Genomic DNA, 22,629 nt, shown 5'->3' on the forward strand with positions numbered 1-22,629 from the left:
AGTCAGTCCTTCATAGATTCTCAATAATTTCACCAAGATTTAAACACAACCATGCGGTTTTATATGCAAATATATACACATTCTGTACATAAAAATATTAGAGGGTGTGTCTCTGTCAGTTGTCAACAAAACGGGCATCTGTCATTGATGGCCTGATGGACTTTCCGTCAGTAGTGACAAAATGCCCACCTCCGTTCATGATAGATGTCTACCTTAGACAAAGAACTAAGCAGCATTTCTCACTGTATTGGAAGCACGTTGAAAGTCAGCAAAAAAGACTGAATGTTCAAATGTACAAATTTCTGTGCCTACAGCACAGCCTTGGGATGCAGATGCAAAAGTGAAAAATATTCAGCAGTTTTGTATGACTACTGAGAAGCCAATCTGATCCTGTCTGCCTCTTTTCACCTTTTTTTTCTAGACAGTGAACAATTGACTCGCTTTCAGTGGCATATCTTTGAATGTCATTGAACGTCCAAAAAACATTTATGAATTGTTTCCCTTTTGCCAGAGGTTTCAACACAATGGATTTGAAAGACTGTTCTGACGCCATCTTCTGATTTCATTTGATCAATACCAATTTGGCAAATTACCAATCAAAACGAAGTTTACTGCTTGTTCTTCCTCAGACCTTCTCTGCCTTCTGGTTTGTCTTTAATTTTTATTTTCCCAGAGAATCTCCCCGTCTGCGTGTTTTGGATCATTATCGGTCTGTATTCACTTAGGCCATTCTATCAGTTTAGCAGCATTTAGCAGAAGCAGATGATAGAGTAGCCCAATACCCTTCAATGTTGAGCCAGAGCTTTTTTTAAAGATGTTTTCTATTAAGTTCTAATCTTTCCTCTCTGTTCTTGAGACTTAATAGTCGTTTGCACCTTGTTGTAAACCTTCAGTGTTTACATTCATGAAGGCGTCGCTCGATTACTGACTTTGACAATGATATATCTTCCTCTCTAAGCGTGTTCTTGAACTGACCCGATGTTTTACTCACCAAGGAGAAAAATATGCAATCATGCACTTTATTTGTTGTTGATCTTGGGGATTCATTTCTTCTGTTTAAATTGTGGAATTGTTTGTGTGTGTGCAAGGTTTCTTTTGCTTTTCTTGCTTGATGATGGCCTTCTATCTCATCTCATCTTCTAGAAAAATGACCTCTCTATGGTTGTACATCGACGCTCCCACTGCGCAGTTAGCAAATGCAAATAATTCAACGTTTTCATCATGTTTATCCACAGAATTATGACACAAAAACACGGCACACAGTCATTAAACTCCTAAACTGCCAGCTTTCTTTAGTCTGAGAGTATGAAAGACCGGAGAATGCCCTTGACCTAAAAATTATTGTAGTTGGTTTATTCTTCTTAACTTCAAACCAAGAAGGATGCAAGAATGCTGCCCCACCACTAAGCTGATTCACCTTGAAAAAGACAAAATTGAAGCAGACTCGCTTCTCTACTCAGCCCCCCCCCCTCCGATTACTTATTTGTAATGAAGTAATACTGTAACACAACATCTGTGGTTCTTAACCTGGGTTCTATCAAACCCCAGGCCTTCGGTGAGTCACTTTCAGGGGTTCGTTGTAGAGACACATACAGTTTGTGTGCGTATGTGCGTCCATCCACCCAGAAAAAGGCCTTTTCACACTGCACTTAGCAGGTCGCAGTGCGTCATCGACCAACCCATTCATTGTGTATGTCCAATCTTTTTCGAGGATGTTAGGCATAAGAACAAAGAAAAGGAACAGACTATATGTGATATAAAATGATAGGAGTTTTAGCAGGGTGAAAGGCAATACCAAAAAGTCACATTCACCGCATCGCTTCTGAATGCTCGGCTGCCTTAAGTCTCATCCCGGCTCCGGCCTTTCTGTGTGGAGCTTGCATGTTCTCTCCGTGCCTGCGTGGTTTTTTTTCTGGGTACTCCGGTTTCCTCCCACATTCCCAAAATATGCTTGGCAGGCTGATTGAACACTCTAAATTGTCCCTAGGTGTGAGTGTGAGCGTAGGTGGTTGTACGTCTCTGTGTGCCCTGTGATTGGCTGGCAACCGGTTCAGGGTGCCCTCTGCCTACTGCCCGAAGACAGCTGGGATAGGCTCCAGCATCCTCTGCAACCCTTGTGAGAATAAAGCGGATCAGAAAATGGATGTATCTCGCTCTCTTTATATATATATATATATATATATATATATAGGAGAGCGAAGATCCTGTGGGACTTCCAGATCCAGACTGACAAGATGGTAATGGCGAACCAACCAGATATCGTGATCATAGATAAAGGGCAGAGGAAAGCCGTTGTAGTGGATGTGTCCGTCCCAAGTGATGGAAACATCAGAAAAAACGAACACGCGAAACTCGAGAAATACCAAGGACTCAGAGAGAAGCTGGAGAGAGCCTGGAAGGTAAAGGTGACAGTCGTGCCTGTGGTGGTCGGAGCACTCAGGGCAGTGACCCCCAAACTAGATGAGTGGTTGCAACAGATCCCGGGAACAACATCGGACATCTCAGTCCAGAAATGTGCAGTGGTGGGAACAGCAAGGATACTGCGCAGAACCCTCAAGCTTCCTGGCTTCTGGTAGAGGACCGGAGCTGAATGAGGGACGGACACCACCTTGGATATTCCACCATAATTTTAAGAAAGCTCCCAAATGTCCAATCTAATAGTTCAGCATGAGTCTACGTCAGTGTGCAGGTGTCTGGTTATGAATTTGGCTGTCAGTGCACAACAAATGATTGACACCTTGCCAGTTACAGCTTCTGTCTCCTACTGGTTGTTCTTACTCAAATTAGAGGTACACACCTACTGCATACGTATGTACATAAAGTTCATGTTACGCATACATAAAATACAATGGGCAGTATTTACAATCAAGAGTGCATTTCCAGTATGGTTTTTACAAAATGATCATGTATGTATAATTGAGCCTTTCATCTCATTTTTCATTTCCTTTCGAAACAGGTGCCCTCCAGGTCACATCACTAAGGAGAGCTCTTCAGGCAAAGCGTGCGTCTATACACTTTGCGCCAGCCGTCCGTGTCGCTATGGCACTTGCGTGGCTCATTCCCCCTCACGTTACACTTGCCGATGCAACGAAGGATACCGCGGACGGCACTGCGAGGTGACGCTCGGCATGTTCCATAATGAAGACGGCAATAGCCTGAGCCTGAGCTCCATGTTTGCCATCAGCATCTGTGTGATGGCCTTTCTAGGTAGCTATGTTGACTATGTGCTCTTCCATTTGTGGTGACTTTCCATTTTCTTGTATTATGTCATATTGACATACTTTTGTATGCCTTTTCATTCTTATTACCGGTAATCATTTGGGTTTGTGGCTTTCTTTGTTAACGTAACGCTGCTATCCAAAATATGTATTGTTTTAATTTGTCATCCCTGTGTGTGTGTGTGTGTGTGTGTGTGTGTGTGTGTGTGTGTGTGTGTGTGTGTGTGCGTGTGTGTGTGTGTGTGTGCGTGTGTGTGTGTGTGTGTGTGTCTGTGTGTCTGTGTGTCTATGTGTATGTGCGTGAATGTGTCATAACTGTTTGTTCACATACAAACAGCAGAATTTGCACTCTTGGGACGAATTAAGGGGCTTCTATTATAGATTAGGAGAAAGGTTAAAAACATATCAGCATTGCAAGAGAATCATCAAGGGGACCCATTGCATATCGTGATTTGTGAATGACAGGAAAGTCCATAATATCTCTTGAGAATCAGCAAGTTTATTTGTTTTTTTTTTCTCAATATTATTCCTCTCTGTTGTGTCCCCTGTCGCTTACAATGTTAAACTGTGGATTCAAAAATCATTTTCACTCTCAGCCTAACCTTTCATCTGTCCAAATCATTTAATAGCCAAGTCATGCCTCATTCACTTCTCCTGGAATGTTTTTGTCTTTCCTTCTAAGTACTGTGTGTCCGATGGATGTGTTACAGGTATACAGTGTAAATATGTTGATATATACTGTATATTTGCAGTTTCACTTCATTTTCCAGGGCCCAGAGACTCCCCCAAAACCTTTCATTGGGCTCAATCTTTCCACAACACGTTTACTTCACCGATGCAACGGCTGTAGGTGGTCGAGTCGAATTTTCGCCACAGCACATCCCTGAGTTGTAATTAATGGGAGACAGAGAAGCCGTGCTAATTGCTATGCTAACACGTTGTCGTGAAACACCGGAATTAAGTGCTTGGGTGATGTAGTTTTTTTTTTACACATATGGAACCATGTTGAAGTGGAGCATATTCAACTTCGCACAACAAAATCGGAGGCAATTTAACTCGCGGCCGATGCACAATGATAATTTATTCAATAAAAGGAGTGATTTATATGAAAAGAAAATCTGTTGTTCATCCCTTTTATTGTTTAACAAAACCCTGAAAAAAAGATAATTGATTGACAAATCTATGAATATATATTGTACATACACAGTGTTCCCTTGATACTCGAAGGCTTCGCGAGTTTTACCTTGCTATTTTGCGGGGGGTTTGTCCTTTTTATTTTCATTCAAGTCAGACCAGGCCAAACATGGGATGACACTGTTATGGAATTGAGAGCATTATGATTTTGGAGTGGCTGAGGAGCTTGACTTTAATATTTCTAATACAGTCCACATGCAACTGTACAGCTATTTCAGTCGAAACAATGTTGTTGAAATACATTTGCGTTTTTTTTTTATTTTGCTTGCAAATGAGAGCATTATTTTCCTTACTAATGCCATCAACTCCAGATTGTTATTACAGTGAAACTCCTCTACAACCAAATCATGTTTGTAGAAAGACTTTTTTCACAACAAGGGGTTTTTCACTGTCGCAAATTTGATCTCAGATGTACACACACACACACCAACGTATGTGTACTTTTTATTTGTATTCCAATAGTGTATAAGTATGAGCATATACTTATTTGACACTTCATATAGTCAGTATAGAAAGAAAAATAGCGAAAGAAAAATAGCGAAAGAAATTGCGAAATTTACGATCAGCATTCACTTCCACTTCCATCAATTTCTTGGATAATGTATTTTGTTTTGCTTCCTCCGTCTTTCATTTTGATCACCTTTACCCTCTCTTCTTGTCTTAGCTGCTTGACTTCCAAAAGTGTGTTTCGTAGCCATTTTGTCAATGCAACGTTCTTGCTGCGTCTGAAACGAACAATAACAAATACTTCATGGACTACTGCGCATGTGTAAACCAGTGTGGTGGTGGTTGTTGCCATTTCCGAACTAAGCAGTAGAGGTTACTGTTGGATTATACTTCGTTGTAGTGAATCTTGTGACAGGCAAGAGCAAAGAAAAAATATTTCATATAACGCAACAGGGTTTTTTTTTTCGTTGTATGGGGGGCAGGAAAGTGGGAATGGTGTTAATGCATGATTTTTATTCACACTAAGGCGTATTTTCGCCCATGTAGGTAACGTTGTAGAGGAGTTTCACTGTATTTGTATTGTGGTAAATTACTACACGTCAAGTGACTGATGTAGTCCCCTCTAGCAGTGAGCCAGCAAAGGTGTGGAGTCCTACCACCAGTGGAAACAATCTAATAAAAGTGATGCTGGATGGCCTCGTAACTTGTGGAAGATCTTGGAAGGTTGACTTTATATAAGCAACCGCATGTTGCAACTGCTGTTGCCTTTTTAAATATGTATGTGCTGATGCCCCAGTAGCACGCAGCGCACTTAAAAACACAAACTAACACTTTTCGTCATGCTTACGTTAATTCCAGAGGTCCATGGGGCAATGTCTGGTCCTCATAAAAGTAGAAGGGTAAACGTGTGTGAGTGCCTTGAATGCTGTTGCTCTCACTCCTCTCTGTAGGCCCTCCATGTTGTTTATGAGTCTTAGTGTCAGAGACAGACTTATGAAATGCTTGGCCTCCTCTGTGCATGGCCCCTGCCTCCATAACAGACTCTCCTGCACGCCATGTGGCCTATGTTGCGACTCTTACTGCCGCACTGGAAAGTGAAATGTATCGAACAGACCTCAACATATGATAATGGTTTCAAATTAAAATCTACCTGCACAAGCTCGTTCAAAAAAAGTGCTGTCCAATTAACGTAGGCTGACACAGTGGCAGAGAAGTCGTTGGTATGAGCAGGTAATGCTAACTAGTGCATAATATTATTTCAAAAAAAAAGAACAGTCTTTTTTGACTTATTAAATTTCCACACCTTTTAATAAAGTAAGTTGAATAAATACAGTCCGACAATTAAAGGATAAAGCTTTTTTATGTGATGAAAGGTCCTGATGGAGGGGGGGGGGGAATAAAATGGATAATGATCGTCCCGTTGTACGATATGGACCTATTTAATGACCAGCTTTGTCAGTGCAGGAAACGCAGCTGTACATAAGCGCTCACATCCAGTACACACTCTACTCACTTGGTGCTAAATTAAAGGGGGACTCCTGCTCTGCCTCAGTGAGCATTAAAAGTTCAAATGATCATCCATTATTAAATTTTACATAAGGCATCACAGATGGACTGGGGTGTGACTTTGGCGTGTATTGACTGAGTCAGGCTTATGTCTGAATAGCCAAGCCTCATTAGCCCGCCGTCAAATCTGCCCATTTGTGAGCGAAGAGTGGGACAAATTAGCTTCTCTCTTTTGGGCTATGGCTCATGTAAAGTGTCGGCTTTATCCCCTGAAACTAAGTGATGTTTTTTTTCAACTCTTGCCCATCTCTCACCTGTCTCATTTCCTTCTGTTGCCTTATCAGTTTTCTTCCATCCCTTATATATCCTCTCAAATTTCATGCTGTCTCGGTACTCTCTACTCCTAATTAACCTCAGAGCTGCAGTTCCAGCCAACAGGGTCAAGTGTTTTGATCAAGACGTTGTGGTTGTTTTTGCCAACTCATCCATAATGCACAAGTCAACACGGGCCGCGCTAGCCCTGAGAAGGCCAACGAGGCAGCAGCATTACAGATGGATGGATGTCTGTGTTGTTTGTGTCCACCCCGAGTGATTATTGATCACGCCACACAACTCTTGCACATCTCACCTCGGAGAAGGCGGTGGATGCAAGCATAAACTCATGACGAAAATTGTCCAAAGGTTACACTACAAGCACCTCCGCATTGCGCATGAAATACAGTATATGATGTTATTTTATGATCAGCTCCTTTAAGCAGTGGAGGAGTATAGCTGAAGTGTCAGGGGCACTCATCAGGATTTGTGGTATTTTTGGCCCGCTCAGACAACTAACACCCAAATACAGAGGTGTGAAAGTGAAGTTGCACTAAATGGTGGAGATTTTAATTAGGAAAGGCGTTTCTGTCTGGTGACTTTATAATGAATATTTGCCTGTCCAAATGGCCTCAGAGGGCTGCTGGTGCATTCTTCTCTTTTGAAGCAAATGCCTGTACATTGAACTAATGTGATTATCCTGTATTTCTCTGACGACTTCCAATTACACTAACGCCTCGAACGCTGGAAATGGCTCCCATCTAGCGTGGGAGATTAAATAAAAAACGAGGGCAGGTAGAGGCCACTGAAGTACCGGTACTAAAAAAACAAGAGTGCTGCCTTACTTAATGAGTAATGAATTGGCGAGGTGAGGGAAGCAACCAACGTAACTACAGAGAGAGAGAAAATATAGGGGAAATATACAAGTGTTCGTGTTAACGAGTAACTCAACTCAACTCAAATGTATTTATACTGTAAAAAGGAAACAAACGGAAAGGGAAAACGGGTGTGATTAATTGACTTTAAAGGTCACTTCACCATGTTGTATAATTCAGCACACAATTGCTTTGATTGATATGCACGCTTCAGGACTTTGCCGCGCTGGGCTCTGGCAAGATTCCACGGTGCGTGCTCAGTTGAGCCGGTGAGGTTTTGACTTAAAGCAGGGGAAGGGTAAAGATTCAGTCAAGATGCCTCCAGAGAGCTGCTGTCTTTGATAAGACAGGGAACGTATAAGTCAAAGGGTGCAAGGGCCTCTGTGACTGTGTCCCACCTGTACAATCAGAAGAACCACTGGATCTTTTTGGCCAAATTATAGCCTGGCAAATGTCATCCACGTTGCCATGCAGTGTCTGCGTTTTCAAAATTATCACGTTGTGCAGGAAGCACATGCTGTTCCCCCACTCTGTGTCGCGTCATTCACCACATTCCACTCATTGTGTACATTTCATTTACACTTTCATATATTCCATATACTTCCTGGATAAGGGGAGAGGCGGGCAACCCAAAGCTAACCTGCTCTCTGGCACCCCTCAGTGTTGATGCTGGGCCTCTTTTTGTACTCCTGCTGGAGGAGACACAAGGGCCTGAAAGAGGGCGTGTACCACGTGTCGGCGCACCACGGCGAGTGGGAGGACATCCGGGAGAATGTACTCAACTACGACGAGGAAGGCGGAGGCGAGCAGGACCAGGTAGCAGGCGTTATAAAACGCCATTACTTTTTGAAGTACTGTATATGTATTGCAGTTTGTTTTCTATGTTGACATATGCCTACTCAGTGGTGAGCAGACATGGCCAGCAAGGCCTGGTCTGCTTGACTAAACACTATCACAAGCACTGACCCACATTTACAACCCGACTTATTTGAGGACCATTTTTCTTGGCTGCGCTGCTTTGGTAGGTTTATGTGGCTGTTTGGTCGCATCAGATTTCTGTCACAATGTGTTGCCAATCTAATCTGCCCAGTTCCATCAAAATCAGTAGCCCTGGTCAATATTATTTAAAGTAGATTAGCAATGGGAACCAATCTGATTTCAAATTTGCCTTATGGGGCCACAAGAACATGTTGGCAATTTCCCATCTCTGGTTGGGTAAAATGTGTAACTTTGATGGGAAATACAAATATCTATAGCAATCTGCACACATTAATACTGTATATTTAATACTCATCATCACTGGTGATTGTGGTGTATTTTATTTAAATGTGTTATGTTTTTATTACTTATTAAATAGATTTGGATTCTGAATTGCTCCAAATGATGTATGTGGCACAGCTGTGTGCTCTATATTGCATTTATGTACAATATCGATGGGTTCCATGGTCTGAAGAAGGAGATGAATATGGGTGGGGCAACAGGGTGGGGGACTGGTGAATGTATCGGCCTTGCACTGGAGAGGTACAGTGTTCAATTCCTGTGTGAAGTTTGCATGTTCTCACCGTGCCTGTGTGGGTTTTCTCCTGGGACTCCGGTTTTCTCCCACATTCCAAAAACATGTGTGGCAGGTGAGTGCAACATGCTAAATTGTCTCTCGGTGTGATTGTGAGTGTGAATGGTTGTTTGTCTTTGTCTGTAATAATAATAACATATTGTTGGTTCCACAGTCCCAAATTAATGACATCCTATTCTGATTATAAAGCGATTGTGATCGAGGCATTTATACTGTGTAGCAACATGTATATATTAAATACCCCATTTCTTATTTTTGTAACTACATAATACCATCCAGTCATCCATTTTCTGGTACTGTTGAGGGTCACGAGTGAATTGGAGCCCATGTCCACCAACAATCCAGACTGGTGCTCACATCCACTCTTCAGAAAACCCCTCAAAAGCAAGGAGAGGAGAAAGAATTAGAGAAAGGTCTGAATCGAGTTACATGTGATGCCACAAGGTAGCTGTCATTACCTTCACAGTAACTGATACCACTGAGACTGTTGGAAAAGTGTATTTTTGGAAATTAGCCTCCTGCACCCTTTGCATTTGTTGCCTGCATTTATTTATTTGTATTTTTTACCCTCCACTTTGTGCCTTACCTTTCTGAGTTTGACTTTTTACCCACATTTTTTAATTTACTTACCCACTTACCCCCAGTCTACTTCTTCCCCACCCGAATTGCAATCTTGTTTTTAATTTTAAGTTGACATGTATTGGAATATATTATATGAATGCATGTTCCACAATACAAGTAAATACGTAAAAGCTCTTTTGTTGAAGATCATAAAATGAATATGTTGCACGAAAGGATGTGATTTGTTTTTCCAATTGTTGAGACATTCTGGCTCCAATACTATTCCAACATTGCATGGCTGTTAATACTACCGACTACAACATTGAGTGGGCTGAGAAGTGTCAGCACTTTAGGAATGGAATAATTATTGTGTTATACACTTGTTCTCATCACAGTAATGTCCATGGATTGTTTTTTTTTCCTTATGTCCATCCTGTTATCAATAAGAAGAAAATCAGCTCTGTTCTTCAACTCTATAAGTGTTCAGCATGAAATCCAGTTATGAATCCAGGATATCCAGCAGAGAAGTCGCATACTTTTGGATATGTTCAGTCTGATTTTGCCACAGGCCGATGGCCTATTCTGCATACCTGCATTGTCAGCTCTGACTCAGACCGGTTGAGTGGCAGGATGTCTGATTTCTTTTCCGAGCTGCACTCCATCGGGAGCAGCCTTGCTGCCTTTGATTTACAGAAACCCACCAGGCAAAATTATGTTGAGGTCCTGAACAAAAGTGGAAGTGAAGCAGAGTTGACGGCCTCAAACAAAAGTGGAGCATTTGACTTACAGCAGTGCAGTGTCTTTAGTGGATAAAGAAAATAAATTTGATATGCTGATACATTCATATGCACCAACGACTGTCACCTTTACCTTCCAGGCTCTCTCCAGTTCCTCTCTGAGCCCTTGGTATTTCTCGAGTTTCTCGTGTTCCTTCTTTCTGATGTTTTCATCACTTGGGACCGCTACATCCACTACAACGGCTTTCCTCTGCCCTTTATCTATGATCACAATATCTGGTTGGTTCACCATTACCTTCTTGTCAGTCTGGATCTGGAAGTCCCACAGGATTTTCGCTTTGTCATTCTCCACCACCTTTGGAGGTGTTTCCCATTTTGACCTTGGGGTTTCCAGTACATACTGCGCACAGATGTTTTGGTAGACTATGCCAGCCACCTGGTTATGGCGTTCCATGTGGGCTTTCCCTGCCAGCATCTTACACCCTGCAGTTATGTGTTGGATCGTCTCAGGTGCCTCTTTGCACAACCAACACCTTGGGTCTTGTCTGGTGTGGTATATCTGGACCTCAATGGCTCTGGTGCTCAGGGCCTGCTCCTGAGCAGCCAGGATGAGTGCCTCTGAGCTGTCCTTCAGGCCAGCCCTCTCTAGCCACTGAAAGGACTTCTTGAGATCAGCCACTTCAGTTATGGTCCGGTGGTACATCCTGTGTAGGGGCTTGTCCTCCCATGATGGTTCCTCTTCCAGCACCTCATCTTCTGTTCCCCATTGTCTGAGACATTCTCTGAGTACATCATCCGTTGGAGCCTTCTCCTTGATGTATTCATGGAGCTTGGATGTTTCATCCTGGACAGTGGCTCTCACATTCATTAGTCCCCGGCTTGTGTACAGTCTCAGGATGCTGGATTTGGGATGGAACCCTCCATGCATGGTTAGGAACTTTCGGGTCTTAACGTCCGTGGTCTGAATCTCTACCTTTGGCCACCTTATTATTGCTGCAGGGTATCTGATCACTGGCAGTGCATAGCTGTTTATTGCCCGGATCTTACTCTTGCCATTGAACTGGCTTCTTAGGACGTGCCTCACTCGCTGGAGGTATATGGCCGTAGCCGCTTTCCTTCTTGCCAGTTCGAGGTTGTCATTGGCTTGTGGTACACCGAGGTACTTGTAGCTGTCCTCCATGTCTGCTATTGTTCCTTCAGGGAGTGAGACCCCTTCAGTGCGGACTACCTTTCTTCTCTTAGTCACCATCCGACTACATTTCTCAAGCCTGAATGACATCCCGATGTCGCTGCTGTAGATCCTGGTTGTGTGGATCAGGGAGTCTATGTCCCTTTCTCTCTTAGCATACAGCTTTATGTTATCCATGTAGAGGAGGTGACTGATCATAGCTCAATTTCTGAGGCGGTATCCATAGCCTGTCTTGGTGATTACTTGGATTAGGGGGTTCAGTCCTATGCAGAACAGCAGTGGGCATCACCTTGGTATATGCCACATTTGATGGACCCTTGGGTAAGTGGCTTGCCATTGGCTTCAAGTGTGGTTTTCCACATCCTCATCGAGTTCGCAACAGAGGTTCTTAAGGTCCTGTTCACCATATACAATTCCAAGCATTCAGTGATCCATGTATGTGTGTCAGGGATTTTCTCGGACAAAGTTGAAACGACTCGGCACCCAGGAAAATTGTCATCAATATCGGCGGAAGCGGACCTCTGAGAGCGAACGACGGTTGTTGCTCCGCGATCACACTCCAAGTCCCGTCTCCGCGAATTCTACATTTTATTGTAACATATGCAAAATACAAGAAAAACACTGCCCCCAATATTTGTATAGCGCACCCCCGTTCGGGCCCTTCAGTAGTGATTGGTTACCTGTTTTTCAACCTCGAACCACCAGTACATTGGCGCCTCTTCTGTTTGGTCTACAGTGTATCAACATGTTGCAGACTTTGCGGATGGCCGATGTCGCCTGGGCGCGACGGGTGTTCTCACCTCGTCTTTTGTTGCTCACCCGCTGTTCCCGAATTATTCATTCCCCTTTTGTGACCAAGTTTCGCCTTCTCCCCTGTGGTCGCCCACCTGTATTAACGTGTTAGTGTGAACTTTAACAGCCCGCCGGCTAAATGACCGGCGCCTTTGTGTGTAGGCATTTGGGGGTGCTTGATATGGACCCAAACTTTTAGATGTGCCCAGATTAAATGAAACTTTAAACATGATACTATTTAGCTCATAGATTCTTCTAACAATGTGGCATTGAGTCATAGGCTTTCTTCTATCAATCCAGGCTGTGCACAGGTTGTTATGTCGGGACATGGAGTCTTGTGCGACTGTTCTGTCAACCAGGAGCTGATGTTTGGCTCCTCTGGTATCTCTACCAATGCCCTTCTGTGTTTTGCTCTTGTATTGATCCATGTGGCCACTTATCTTAGCCGCAATGATGCCTGACATGAGCTTCCATGTTGTGGAGAGACAGGTTATTGGCCGATAGTTGGATGGGACTGCACCCTTTGAACAATCCTTCATGATCAGGATCGTTCGCCCTTCAGTTAGCCATCCTGGGTGAGTCCCATCCCTAAGCAGCTGGTTCATTTGTGCTGCTAGGCTCTCATGGAGTGCTGTGAGTTTCTTTAGCCAGTAGGTGTGGACCATGCTTGGTGCTGTTAGTTTTTCATATCTGAGACTCTTTCCTGTATGTCTGCCACTGTTATGGTAGCTGGGTTCTGTGTAATATATATATATATATATATATATATATAATCTCAGAAGTTGAATTAATTCAAGAGCAGGGACTCTCTCCTGGTTTGAACACATAAATAGACACCATTGATGTGAACGGAGCTGAATGTAGTGAAAGTAACTATAGTTCTAGTAAACATTTACGGACTTGAAAGCAAAGAATCACCGAGCAGCAGTGGGAGGAAGACACACTTATTGAGTTTTCACTCTGGATTTTGACATCAGGGCTGACATCTGGCAGACATTTTGACTTTTTGTTGTTGTTGTTTTCTCCATATCTATTTGTTTCCTGTTCTCGATTGTATTTCACTTTTGCTGCACTATTTACCCGCTATACCCTTTTTTATTTATAGACTTGTTCTGAATGAAGAATATTTTCCAAAAAGCTGATCCAAATGGTTATACTACATTTGTTACTATGAAAGATGCAGCCACATAGTGTCACATGATACATGAGTAAATTCCTGTGGAACATTTTACCCACTCTTATACTGTATTATAGTGAGTCATTTGTTTTTGGATAGCATACAGTGCCATCACTCAAGAAAGAAACTACAAGGATTAAGGACAGAGATTACATTCTTAGGTTTTCATTTTTTTTCTCCCCATTCACTAATGTGTTATGTGACACATTTAAGCCTTTAGATTGTTTTGGTAAATATTTGAAATGATGTGATTAGTTAATACCTAAAAATAAATGTATATATATATATATATATATATATATATATATATACATAAAGACAAATAATTAAAATTATAAACGAGTGTATTTCAAGACATATTTTCACCAAATTTTAAATACATAAGAGAAATGTAGAGATAATGATGAATAAAGTTGTTTTATTCATCTGTGACATTTTCTGCCCAGAGGAAAGGAAGCAAGTCGTTCACTAAATTTTATACAATACATGTGCAGTAGCTGCTCTTCATTGAAGATACTGCACCATATTGGGGCGTACATTTCATGTTCCCAGAGACGAACGTTGATGGATTTACATTTGACTCCACTCCAACCAGCCATATAGGGCCGACATCACATTTTTGCAGGTCTTGCCCCGGGCTTATTGAATAGACATGCAAAATGGAAGTATACTCAACAAAAAATACAAACAGACTATATACATGTAGTTATGTATCTTTGTGTGTGTTTGTGTGTGTGTGTGTGTGTAAATACAATTAATATGATACCCCAGCAGCATCATTCATTTTCAGATACAATCACTACCAAATTTACAATCAGCTCTCTAAAAGCCAGGCATGTGAGTCACTTAGCTGAAATTGAGCTATACAAAAGGCTGCTAATTCCACTTTTTGAAGAGTGGCGGTAATAGCTGCTTCCCCTCTTTGCAATCAGATAATTAATTAATGGTCTAATCAATGGTGCTGTTGTTGCCAGTTTCTCCTCCTTCCAGCTGAATCTTCATCGCTGTGTCTAGAGCAGTTTCATTCGTTTTCATGAATGAGCTGAGCTAGATTTGTGTCATGTGGCACTGTTGGTTTCTATTAGCTCTGAAGTTCCTAAAAATATTCCACAGGATGCTAGTTGATTAAATTCAGTCACTGCTCTTTTTTCTTTCAGAATGCTTTCAACATGGTGGAGCTGCAGCGTTCCCTCCATCCGAGCCCAGCACAGTCGCTTCGCTACAGCTATCCGCAAGGCATCATCTCCTGGCCGGAGAATAAGCCCCCACACCTGGACAGCAGGAAGGGGCTGTCGAACGGGAACTTGAACGGCAGCGCCATCATCGCTCTGCGTCTGGCCGTACCGCCTTCAGAGAGTGAGATCCTGTCATCCCCTCTGACACTCCGTCGCTCCAAGAAGGCCCTCTCCTTCTCCAGCCAGGACCTGGCCCGCTACCTGTGCGAGGTCATCAGTGACATGGAGGACCCGGAGGAACGCGGCACCAGGACCACACCCCGTCGTCCATCTGGGAAGGAGCGCGGCATGGCAGCGGTGCGATCCCTTAGTGCATCTCAGGGTACAGATATGAGAAATCAGGGCCCCCAGAGCAGCAGGATGGACAAGTTCAGAACCCTCCAAGCAATGGTCAGTGACCTTAGGGGTGACTCCAAGCCTTCGGAGAGCCAGAGAGATAAAGTGAAGGAGACCAGAGGACAGCTGTACTGCGGAAAGAGTGGATGAGACACTTGAACAATTAAAGAAGGTGAATACATCCCGGATTTGCTGATGAATCCCAAAGGGAACTGATGATGGTGAATTTGGATGCTGCGGGCGCCATGATTTCTGAGTCAATTCTATTCTAAATGTACTGGATTGCTGAAATTTTGAACTGTGAACTTCTTGGATATCAAATGAACGAACTAATGTGATGTATTGTTTACTTGGCATTGCACTGTACAGTACAAACTCTACAGTTAGTACTTTTGGAAGCTGCTTGTGTCAAAAGTATACTCAACAAAAAATACGGAACTCATGCAATATCTTAGATTTTGTTGAAAGCTTTTGTCTCTGTTACTTGGTTCCTAAATGTAGAACAACAACAACAAATTGAAAATAAATAAATATAGTTGATTCGCTTGGCACACCAGAGAAAATTTCCCCTCAGGAAGGTGATTCTTGAACAACATGTGCAACACAGTTTAAGAAAACTACTTTGTTCAAGCCCAAGCTTAATGTTGAAGAATGGCAGAGAGCCTGTCAGCACAATAACCTGAACAAACGAGTGTGTAAGAGTTGTGTTGTCCTGCATGACGCAAGTGGTGGTCATAGCATCCACTGACAGGTTGTCTGCCAACTGAATATGCTCTGTTTGAAGCTTTTGTTGAGGACGGAAGGAATTTACTAACAAGGAATTCATGAACACGATTAACCAGTCCAGAGCATGTCGGCGCTAATCTTGACTCATCTGCCAGGTGAATGTGTCACGGCATCGTGGGGAGTGTTTAGCACGTCTGCCTCCAAATCAAAAGTTTCGAAAGATCTGTGTTTGAATCTCTTGTCGAGCATGTTCTCCGGACACTCCGGCTTCCATCCACGTTTGAAAAATCTGCATGTTAGCTTGATTGAAAACTCGAAATTGCCCATAGATCGCTCCAGCACTTTGTATACAGCGATGGCTGTTTGAAAGTGCTCTATAAATACTGTTGACTTGACTTGATTTGACTTGACATAGATGCCGATGTAAATGCGAACGGTTGTTTTTTTGAGTGCCCTGTGATTGACTGGTGACCAGTCCTGGGTGTACCCTGCCTTTCACCTAAGGTCTGCTGGAATCGGCTCCAACCCACCCATCACCCTAAAGAAGCGCTGTCAATAATGGGTAGATGGATGATGTCTTGAATCCGTGAGAAAGGGATGTCAAAAGAAAAGTGTTGATGTTTTTGTTGAGTGTATTTGTAATAAAAGTTGTTTACATAAAAGTCTGCAAGTGGCAAGTTGACCATTCAAGTGACTCATGAAACCAGTCATGTGATTACAAATTATTTTCTTCATTTGCTTTTTCAATTCCTTTTTGAATAAACGAGTAGATTTGATATTATTTGGAGTTTGGTCGACATGATTTCATCTGATTTGAAGCCCAAAAGTGCTCAGCAGACAGAAAGCACAAGACAACAATCTTGTCATATGCAGAATGTGAATAATCCGCTCGAGTTAATCTGTCTTGCTTCATTGCTGGCAGTAACTGAGGATGGCATCAACACAAATAATACTGTGTTTTCGGTTTACCAGCTACAAGACAATATAATTTTTTTTGAATAATACAAAAACTGTTGATTTTACAGTGAATTATGTCCAGCCACTGTAACCTTGTGGCCTAAATTCCGGAGCTTGGAATACCCAACGGACGTACCGAACCTTTAATACAAAAACTGTTGATTTTACAATGAATTATGTCCAGCCACTGTAACCTTGTGGCCTAAATTCCGGAGCTTGGAATACCCAACAGACGTACCGAACCTTTAAGTGGCCTGCATACGATTTGAATGTGAGTGACATCAAACCTGACAGGGACAAGAGTTCATGCATGTCTCTTTGTGCTCTTTGTAGACACCCACATGTGCTTAATGCGACCATATATGAGAAACTAAGAGGATGATTTTACACTCCCTGAAGTATTTAAGCTTTACATTTAGATATTGCAGAATTAATGGATCTCCTGTGCATAAGTAAAATCAGATTAGACATGATGAAGCAGTACATCTGCTTCCTATTAAAATTATTAATGCGCATGTTTGAGTCACTTGTTGCTCGGCTGTTATTGAGTGCATACTGCCCCCTGTTGATAACCAGTTGCAACCACACTAAACATGCGTTACTGGGGAGATTTGAGCAAACGCTGTGGAATAGAAGGATGCTTGACCTCTGACCACATGAAAAACAAAAAAGTTTAAAGTTTTAAAATAAAACCGGTTGTTAAAACATAGCACATCATTTTTTATAAACTCTAAAAGGCAATGTAGGATCAACTTAAAATTATTTCTAACAATTCCCTGCATGCCTATCATATCAGGAAACCACAAAATACACACTGAAGTCATGTTTTCTAACTTTGGCTACCAAGTTAAAAAACAAAACAATAAGGAGTCAAATTCTAAAATTTAAACGTTGGTCTTCATGAATCAGGCTTCATGAATTTGTCAGACTGTAGAGGGCACTGTAAGTCAAGTAACTACACGAATTGTAAACTGACAAATAACAATAATCATAGAGTTACTGTGATTTTATTCATCTCAATTGTTTACACCTTTTATATTTTGGCATAGTTAATTGCAAAAATAGCTATGCAAGTTCAACTATTACTAATCGTAAAACTTAAAAACAATAACCTTTGAAGACTACCGCGTTTTACAATATGGCTTTTCGTCACTAGTGTTCCTGTTAACGGTTATATTGAAATAATTTTTAAAAAGCTCAAGAAAGCACAAAAAAAACCACAATGAAAGAAGATATGGTCCTGAGGGAGAGATAGAAATCATATTGGTGTTGGTTTGTCTCGTCACGCTTTGTTCCGGTTGAAGTTTGTGATTTCTAGTTGGATGTTTCCCTTCACGCCTGTGAAGGGAAACTGTACCTCAAGGGTACAATGGCTTGTCACTGAAATGATGGCCGAAGATACTAGCGGGATCCTCTTGACCGCTGACATTTACAATGGAAAAATTAGAAACGGTTACTTTTGAATCCTACGGTGAACTGTGATATTTACCCACTAATATCAGTTGGAGACACACATGACAGGATGCATGACTGGACCTAAGTGTGTTTGCCGTGGATGGCGTGGGGATTTTGTGGTGGTGGTCCTGACTGTGGAGGCGGAGTCACATGTTTGATGTGACAGCTGGAGATTGTAAGAATGAGGCCTGACACAGAGCTACACGGCCTTTTCAGCCTGGGCTAGACTGTCAGTCAAGTCTCTCAATGATTCCAGCTCTGTTTACTCGGGTGTTATTAACGTATGAGTGTGTGTGTGTGTGTGTGTGTGTGTGTGTGTGTGTGTGTGTGTGTGTGGTCATGTTTATCCTCAGGCGATAGATGTGGGAGAAGTGACAGCGTGGCGTGGCCCTCTGTCAGTCGCCCTGTGAAGTGGCATGCGTGTCAGCTCTCCTGACAGACACTCCCATAGTAGCTGGCCAGCGATGGCGACTGCAAATGCGGGACATGTCTTGTGACAGAGCAACACAGCCTACACGACATGTCCAATTCAAGACGGGACGCGAGCAGTCCACTTTGATGGGAGGAGGTCACTTCTCAATGGGTGGCCTCTACAAGGAAGACTGAAAGCTGCGGTGATGTCAACACAGCTGGAGACGTAGCAACCACAGAGCAACTCATTTGGTCTTTTGTTGTCACCTTCATGTGAGAGGAACATGCGCTTGTCATAGAAGGGCTCATGCAATTCTCATTGCAGTGTACAACGAAAGCAGCTTTCCCAATTATAGTTGCCACAAAATACTCTGCAAGTACAGTTAACCTTGAAACCAATACTCTCACTGTGACCTGTGAGAGGAAGTGGAGTCATTTGTTTAACTGACACTGGAGGCCAAAGCCATTTGAAGAATTATCAAGGCAGGTGTGGGGATCTTTTAAAATAACAGTCATGGCACACTTGCATTTTTTTTAGAATACAGAACGTAAGAATTAATTTTGTTTGGTGTTCAAAATGAATCACAATATGAGCAAGAGCTCTTATGGAGAAAAAAAAATCGGTCTTTCCAGTGTTAGAAATGCTCATTTTTTAGCATTATTTATTAAACCATGCATCTTTTTTTTTTGATAGTGCTTGTCCTTATTGGTGTTGCAGATGAGCTACAGAGATCTATATATATATTGCGCGTCGTCCCGCACGCGGTCTGTCCTTCCGTCTGTCCCTTTTCAAAACGTACCTACTTCACCGCGCCGCTGCGCGCCGCCACTGCGCCGCTCAGGCAGTGGCTCACTACGATCGCGCGGGCATCTTAGCGAAAAAATGTTGTCTACCCACAAGCATTGCAATAAAATTTTTAGTTATTTAGTAGAGCTAAACATCTCTTTATTTTCGCGATAAGCAATGAAGATGAACAAAAAGTTGAACCAAGCAACAACACTTTTGTGGGCCGAAGGCCCACCTTACCAGCCTTCCGCAGGAACTAGCTGATGAGCCGCCCGGAGGGCGGCGAACCAGCTAGTGACATCTAAGTATCGAAAGACTTTCCGTCATGTAATTAAGATATCCTGTATTTGTCCCGCAATGGGGAAATTACAATCAGACTTCAGAAAGGAAAACGCTGGGTGGTTAGAGGGGAAAAAAAAACACGCTCCAACTATCCTCTTCTGAGGATAATTTAAGTCCAGGATAAAAAAAAGACCCAAGCACATAAATAAGCATATGACAGTTACAACAAGTCACAAGACATAACATGTAATAAGGGGGAGGATGAATGGGAACTGCTTCGTCGAGGTCTGCTCATCATGAAGACAGTCCTGGCTTATCAGTCCATGGCCGAGAAGGAGGGGGGTGATGATGGGGGCCCTAGACTCCATGCGTACTTCCATCCAGGGGAAAGGCCAGATAGCGTTGTTTGTTTTGGAGGTACGGCCGCCAACAATTTCAGACAGCCTTGAGTCCGTGGTCTGCATCTCTTCACTGGCACCGATCAGCCCGAATCCGAAAAACTCTTTCCGCAGCACGGATTCCAACTTCTCCATGTTGTTGTCGATCGCGCTCCAAAACCGCAACAATATTGCGGTTGAGCTCAGTCCCCGCTTGAGTCCGAGTGTTGGACATTCGCGCCAAACCATCCAGAAGGACCGGCAGCCTCTTCACTTCCAATACAGCCGCTCCGGTCGGTTGAATTTTGCGATAGAACAGAAAGCTGCCAACAGCAAACAGCAGCATACCTGTTATCAAAAGGCCAATAATGTAGATGTCTTCCACATCCTCCACGGACAGTATTGCCAGGCACACCGGTCTCCACTTTCTCCATGGATTTAGGGCGTGTTCTGCAGCAAATGTCCCCGGAGGGCAAGCAGGCTCCCCACTGCCTGCTCTTTCCATCGAAAAAAATGTGTCGATTGCATCGAGAGACCAGCCAACTAATTCCGTGGTTAGTTCTTCGGATGAAAATACGGTTGGAGGCTAGGAAAAAGTTAGACAAAGACAGCACAAAGACTAAGTGGCGAGCAGGGAGAGGTTGCTGGCTGGGGGCAGGAGCTCAGCAAAAAAGTGTCCGCCTTCATCGAGAGCCAAGCAGAGAAAGTAATTGTACCATTTTGCGGTGGTACCACCCAATGACAGCTGTGAGACAATGTGCACAGTATCAAGCGGAGCTAAAGTGATCAGTAGTAGAATACAATTTTTAGAATACAATATATATAACATTTGTGCAGGTGATGCAGATATAATCGTTGCAGCATTTTAAAGTGACCAGTAGCAGTATTTGCTGTGCAAGTGTGCAAATGTACAGAAAGTCCTTGAGCGCTTTAAAGTGTCTGGTGCTGTGGTATATAGATCAGTGACAATTGTTCAAGTGTGGACAGTACTTGAGCTACAATAATTATTGCGGTAATACTCTTCCACAGGGGTGTTCAAAACTGCAAAGAACCACGATAGATTTGGGTTCCCGTTTCAGGTGAGAATGGCAATGGGAAGAAGCTGTTTGAATGTCTGCAGTATTTGGTGCGCATGGATCGGTAGCGCTTGCATGAGAGGAGTAGCTGGAAAAGGTGGTGGGCAGGTTATGTGGGGTCCAGCAGGATTTTCCGTGCCCACGTCTTGGTTCTTGCGGTGTGCAAGTCCTCAAGAGTGGGTAGGGTGATGCCAATGATTTTTTTTCCCCGCAGTCCTAACAGTCAGTTGCTGTCCGATTTTGTCCATTTTTGTGGCAGCCCAAAAACAAAACTGTGATGGAAAAACACAGGATTGATTCGATGACAACCTATCTCAGCTGTAGGCTAAAGAACAAATCTGTGTAAATATAGATATGATATAAAATTTGCAGTTGTATGCTTTTTAAAAATATATTACGGTTACTCATTATTGACTAAAATTGTCATACTGACACTAATTTCACAAATTTTTTTTCCCACTGTGGAAGCTTGTGGGGAAGTAGAAAATCATTTCAGACGCAGTGACTTAAAATAATTAAATATTCTCAAATCTTATTTAGGAAAAAAAATACATTTGACAATTCTGCGACAACGTTGCTGTGTTTTTACCAGACGAGTTTCTGTCGTCCGAGTTTGTCGCACTATCATGCACTTGCACATTTACACCTAGAGATGGCGCTCTTGGCCGCTGCTGATATCCGATCCAGGCCACTGATCAGTGCTCACGTAAAGACCTTCAGCTTTCTTTCCACTTATATACTTTATCCTCTTTGCCTGTGCTTCATTGCTCTGGCACTCCACCGCCACCTCTCAGAAATGCGTCGACCACACTCCATCATTGACTGTATTGAGAGCATTTAATGGCACAATCGAGATGGATTCTGCGAGCCGTTGATTTATCGATCAGTCCCCCCGGCTAAGCTGTGAATACTTACCAATCACCTCCAGAAATCACCTTGCTACACAGCCTCTCTTTTTCCAAAGTTGTAAATGGTTCCCCCATAGTGCTGCGGGTGACTTTGGGACAAAAATTGATTGAATATTTGCAGGGATTACATGAACCACCGACATAGAATCTGGGAGGTGTTTTTATGTTGATCGTGGCCATTTCAGACTGTCAGTGACTTGATCCATCCATCACTGAGGAAGAGGAAGGTGGAGCAGAATAGTGTTGGTGAGGAAGAGAGGGAAGAGCACAGAACGCCTGACAGATGGGCTTAGTGAGTGAATCATTGACAGCGGCCTGCAAACGGATGCTGGTTCCATCAATAGCCCAAAGCTTGTGTGATGAATTACTGCAGACAGAAAATGCTGAGTGAGCAAATGTGTTTTTAACAAAGCCAGGTGAAAATATCATCGCTTTCACAGCAGCACGCAATCAAACATAAGTCACATGCATGTGGGCTTCACTTTGATACAAGGGCAC

General features: G+C 42.8%; 1 protein-coding gene across 1 annotated transcript in view; it reads left to right on the top strand.

Moving 5' to 3' along the window:
* Positions 1-16,659, top strand: part of LOC127597360 (neural-cadherin-like) — a 76,066-nt gene extending 59,407 nt beyond the window's left edge. The window contains exons 30-32 of the mRNA XM_052060349.1: positions 2,957-3,207; positions 8,214-8,368; positions 14,739-16,659. Of these exons, the coding sequence (XP_051916309.1) occupies positions 2,957-3,207; positions 8,214-8,368; positions 14,739-15,302 (970 nt within the window). The 3' untranslated portion in view covers positions 15,303-16,659. The remainder of the gene's footprint in view (positions 1-2,956; positions 3,208-8,213; positions 8,369-14,738) is intronic.
* The last annotated feature ends 5,970 nt before the right edge of the window (positions 16,660-22,629 follow it).

This window comes from Hippocampus zosterae, chromosome 3 (genome assembly GCF_025434085.1).
Source record: "Hippocampus zosterae strain Florida chromosome 3, ASM2543408v3, whole genome shotgun sequence".
Lineage (NCBI taxonomy): Eukaryota > Metazoa > Chordata > Actinopteri > Syngnathiformes > Syngnathidae > Hippocampus > Hippocampus zosterae.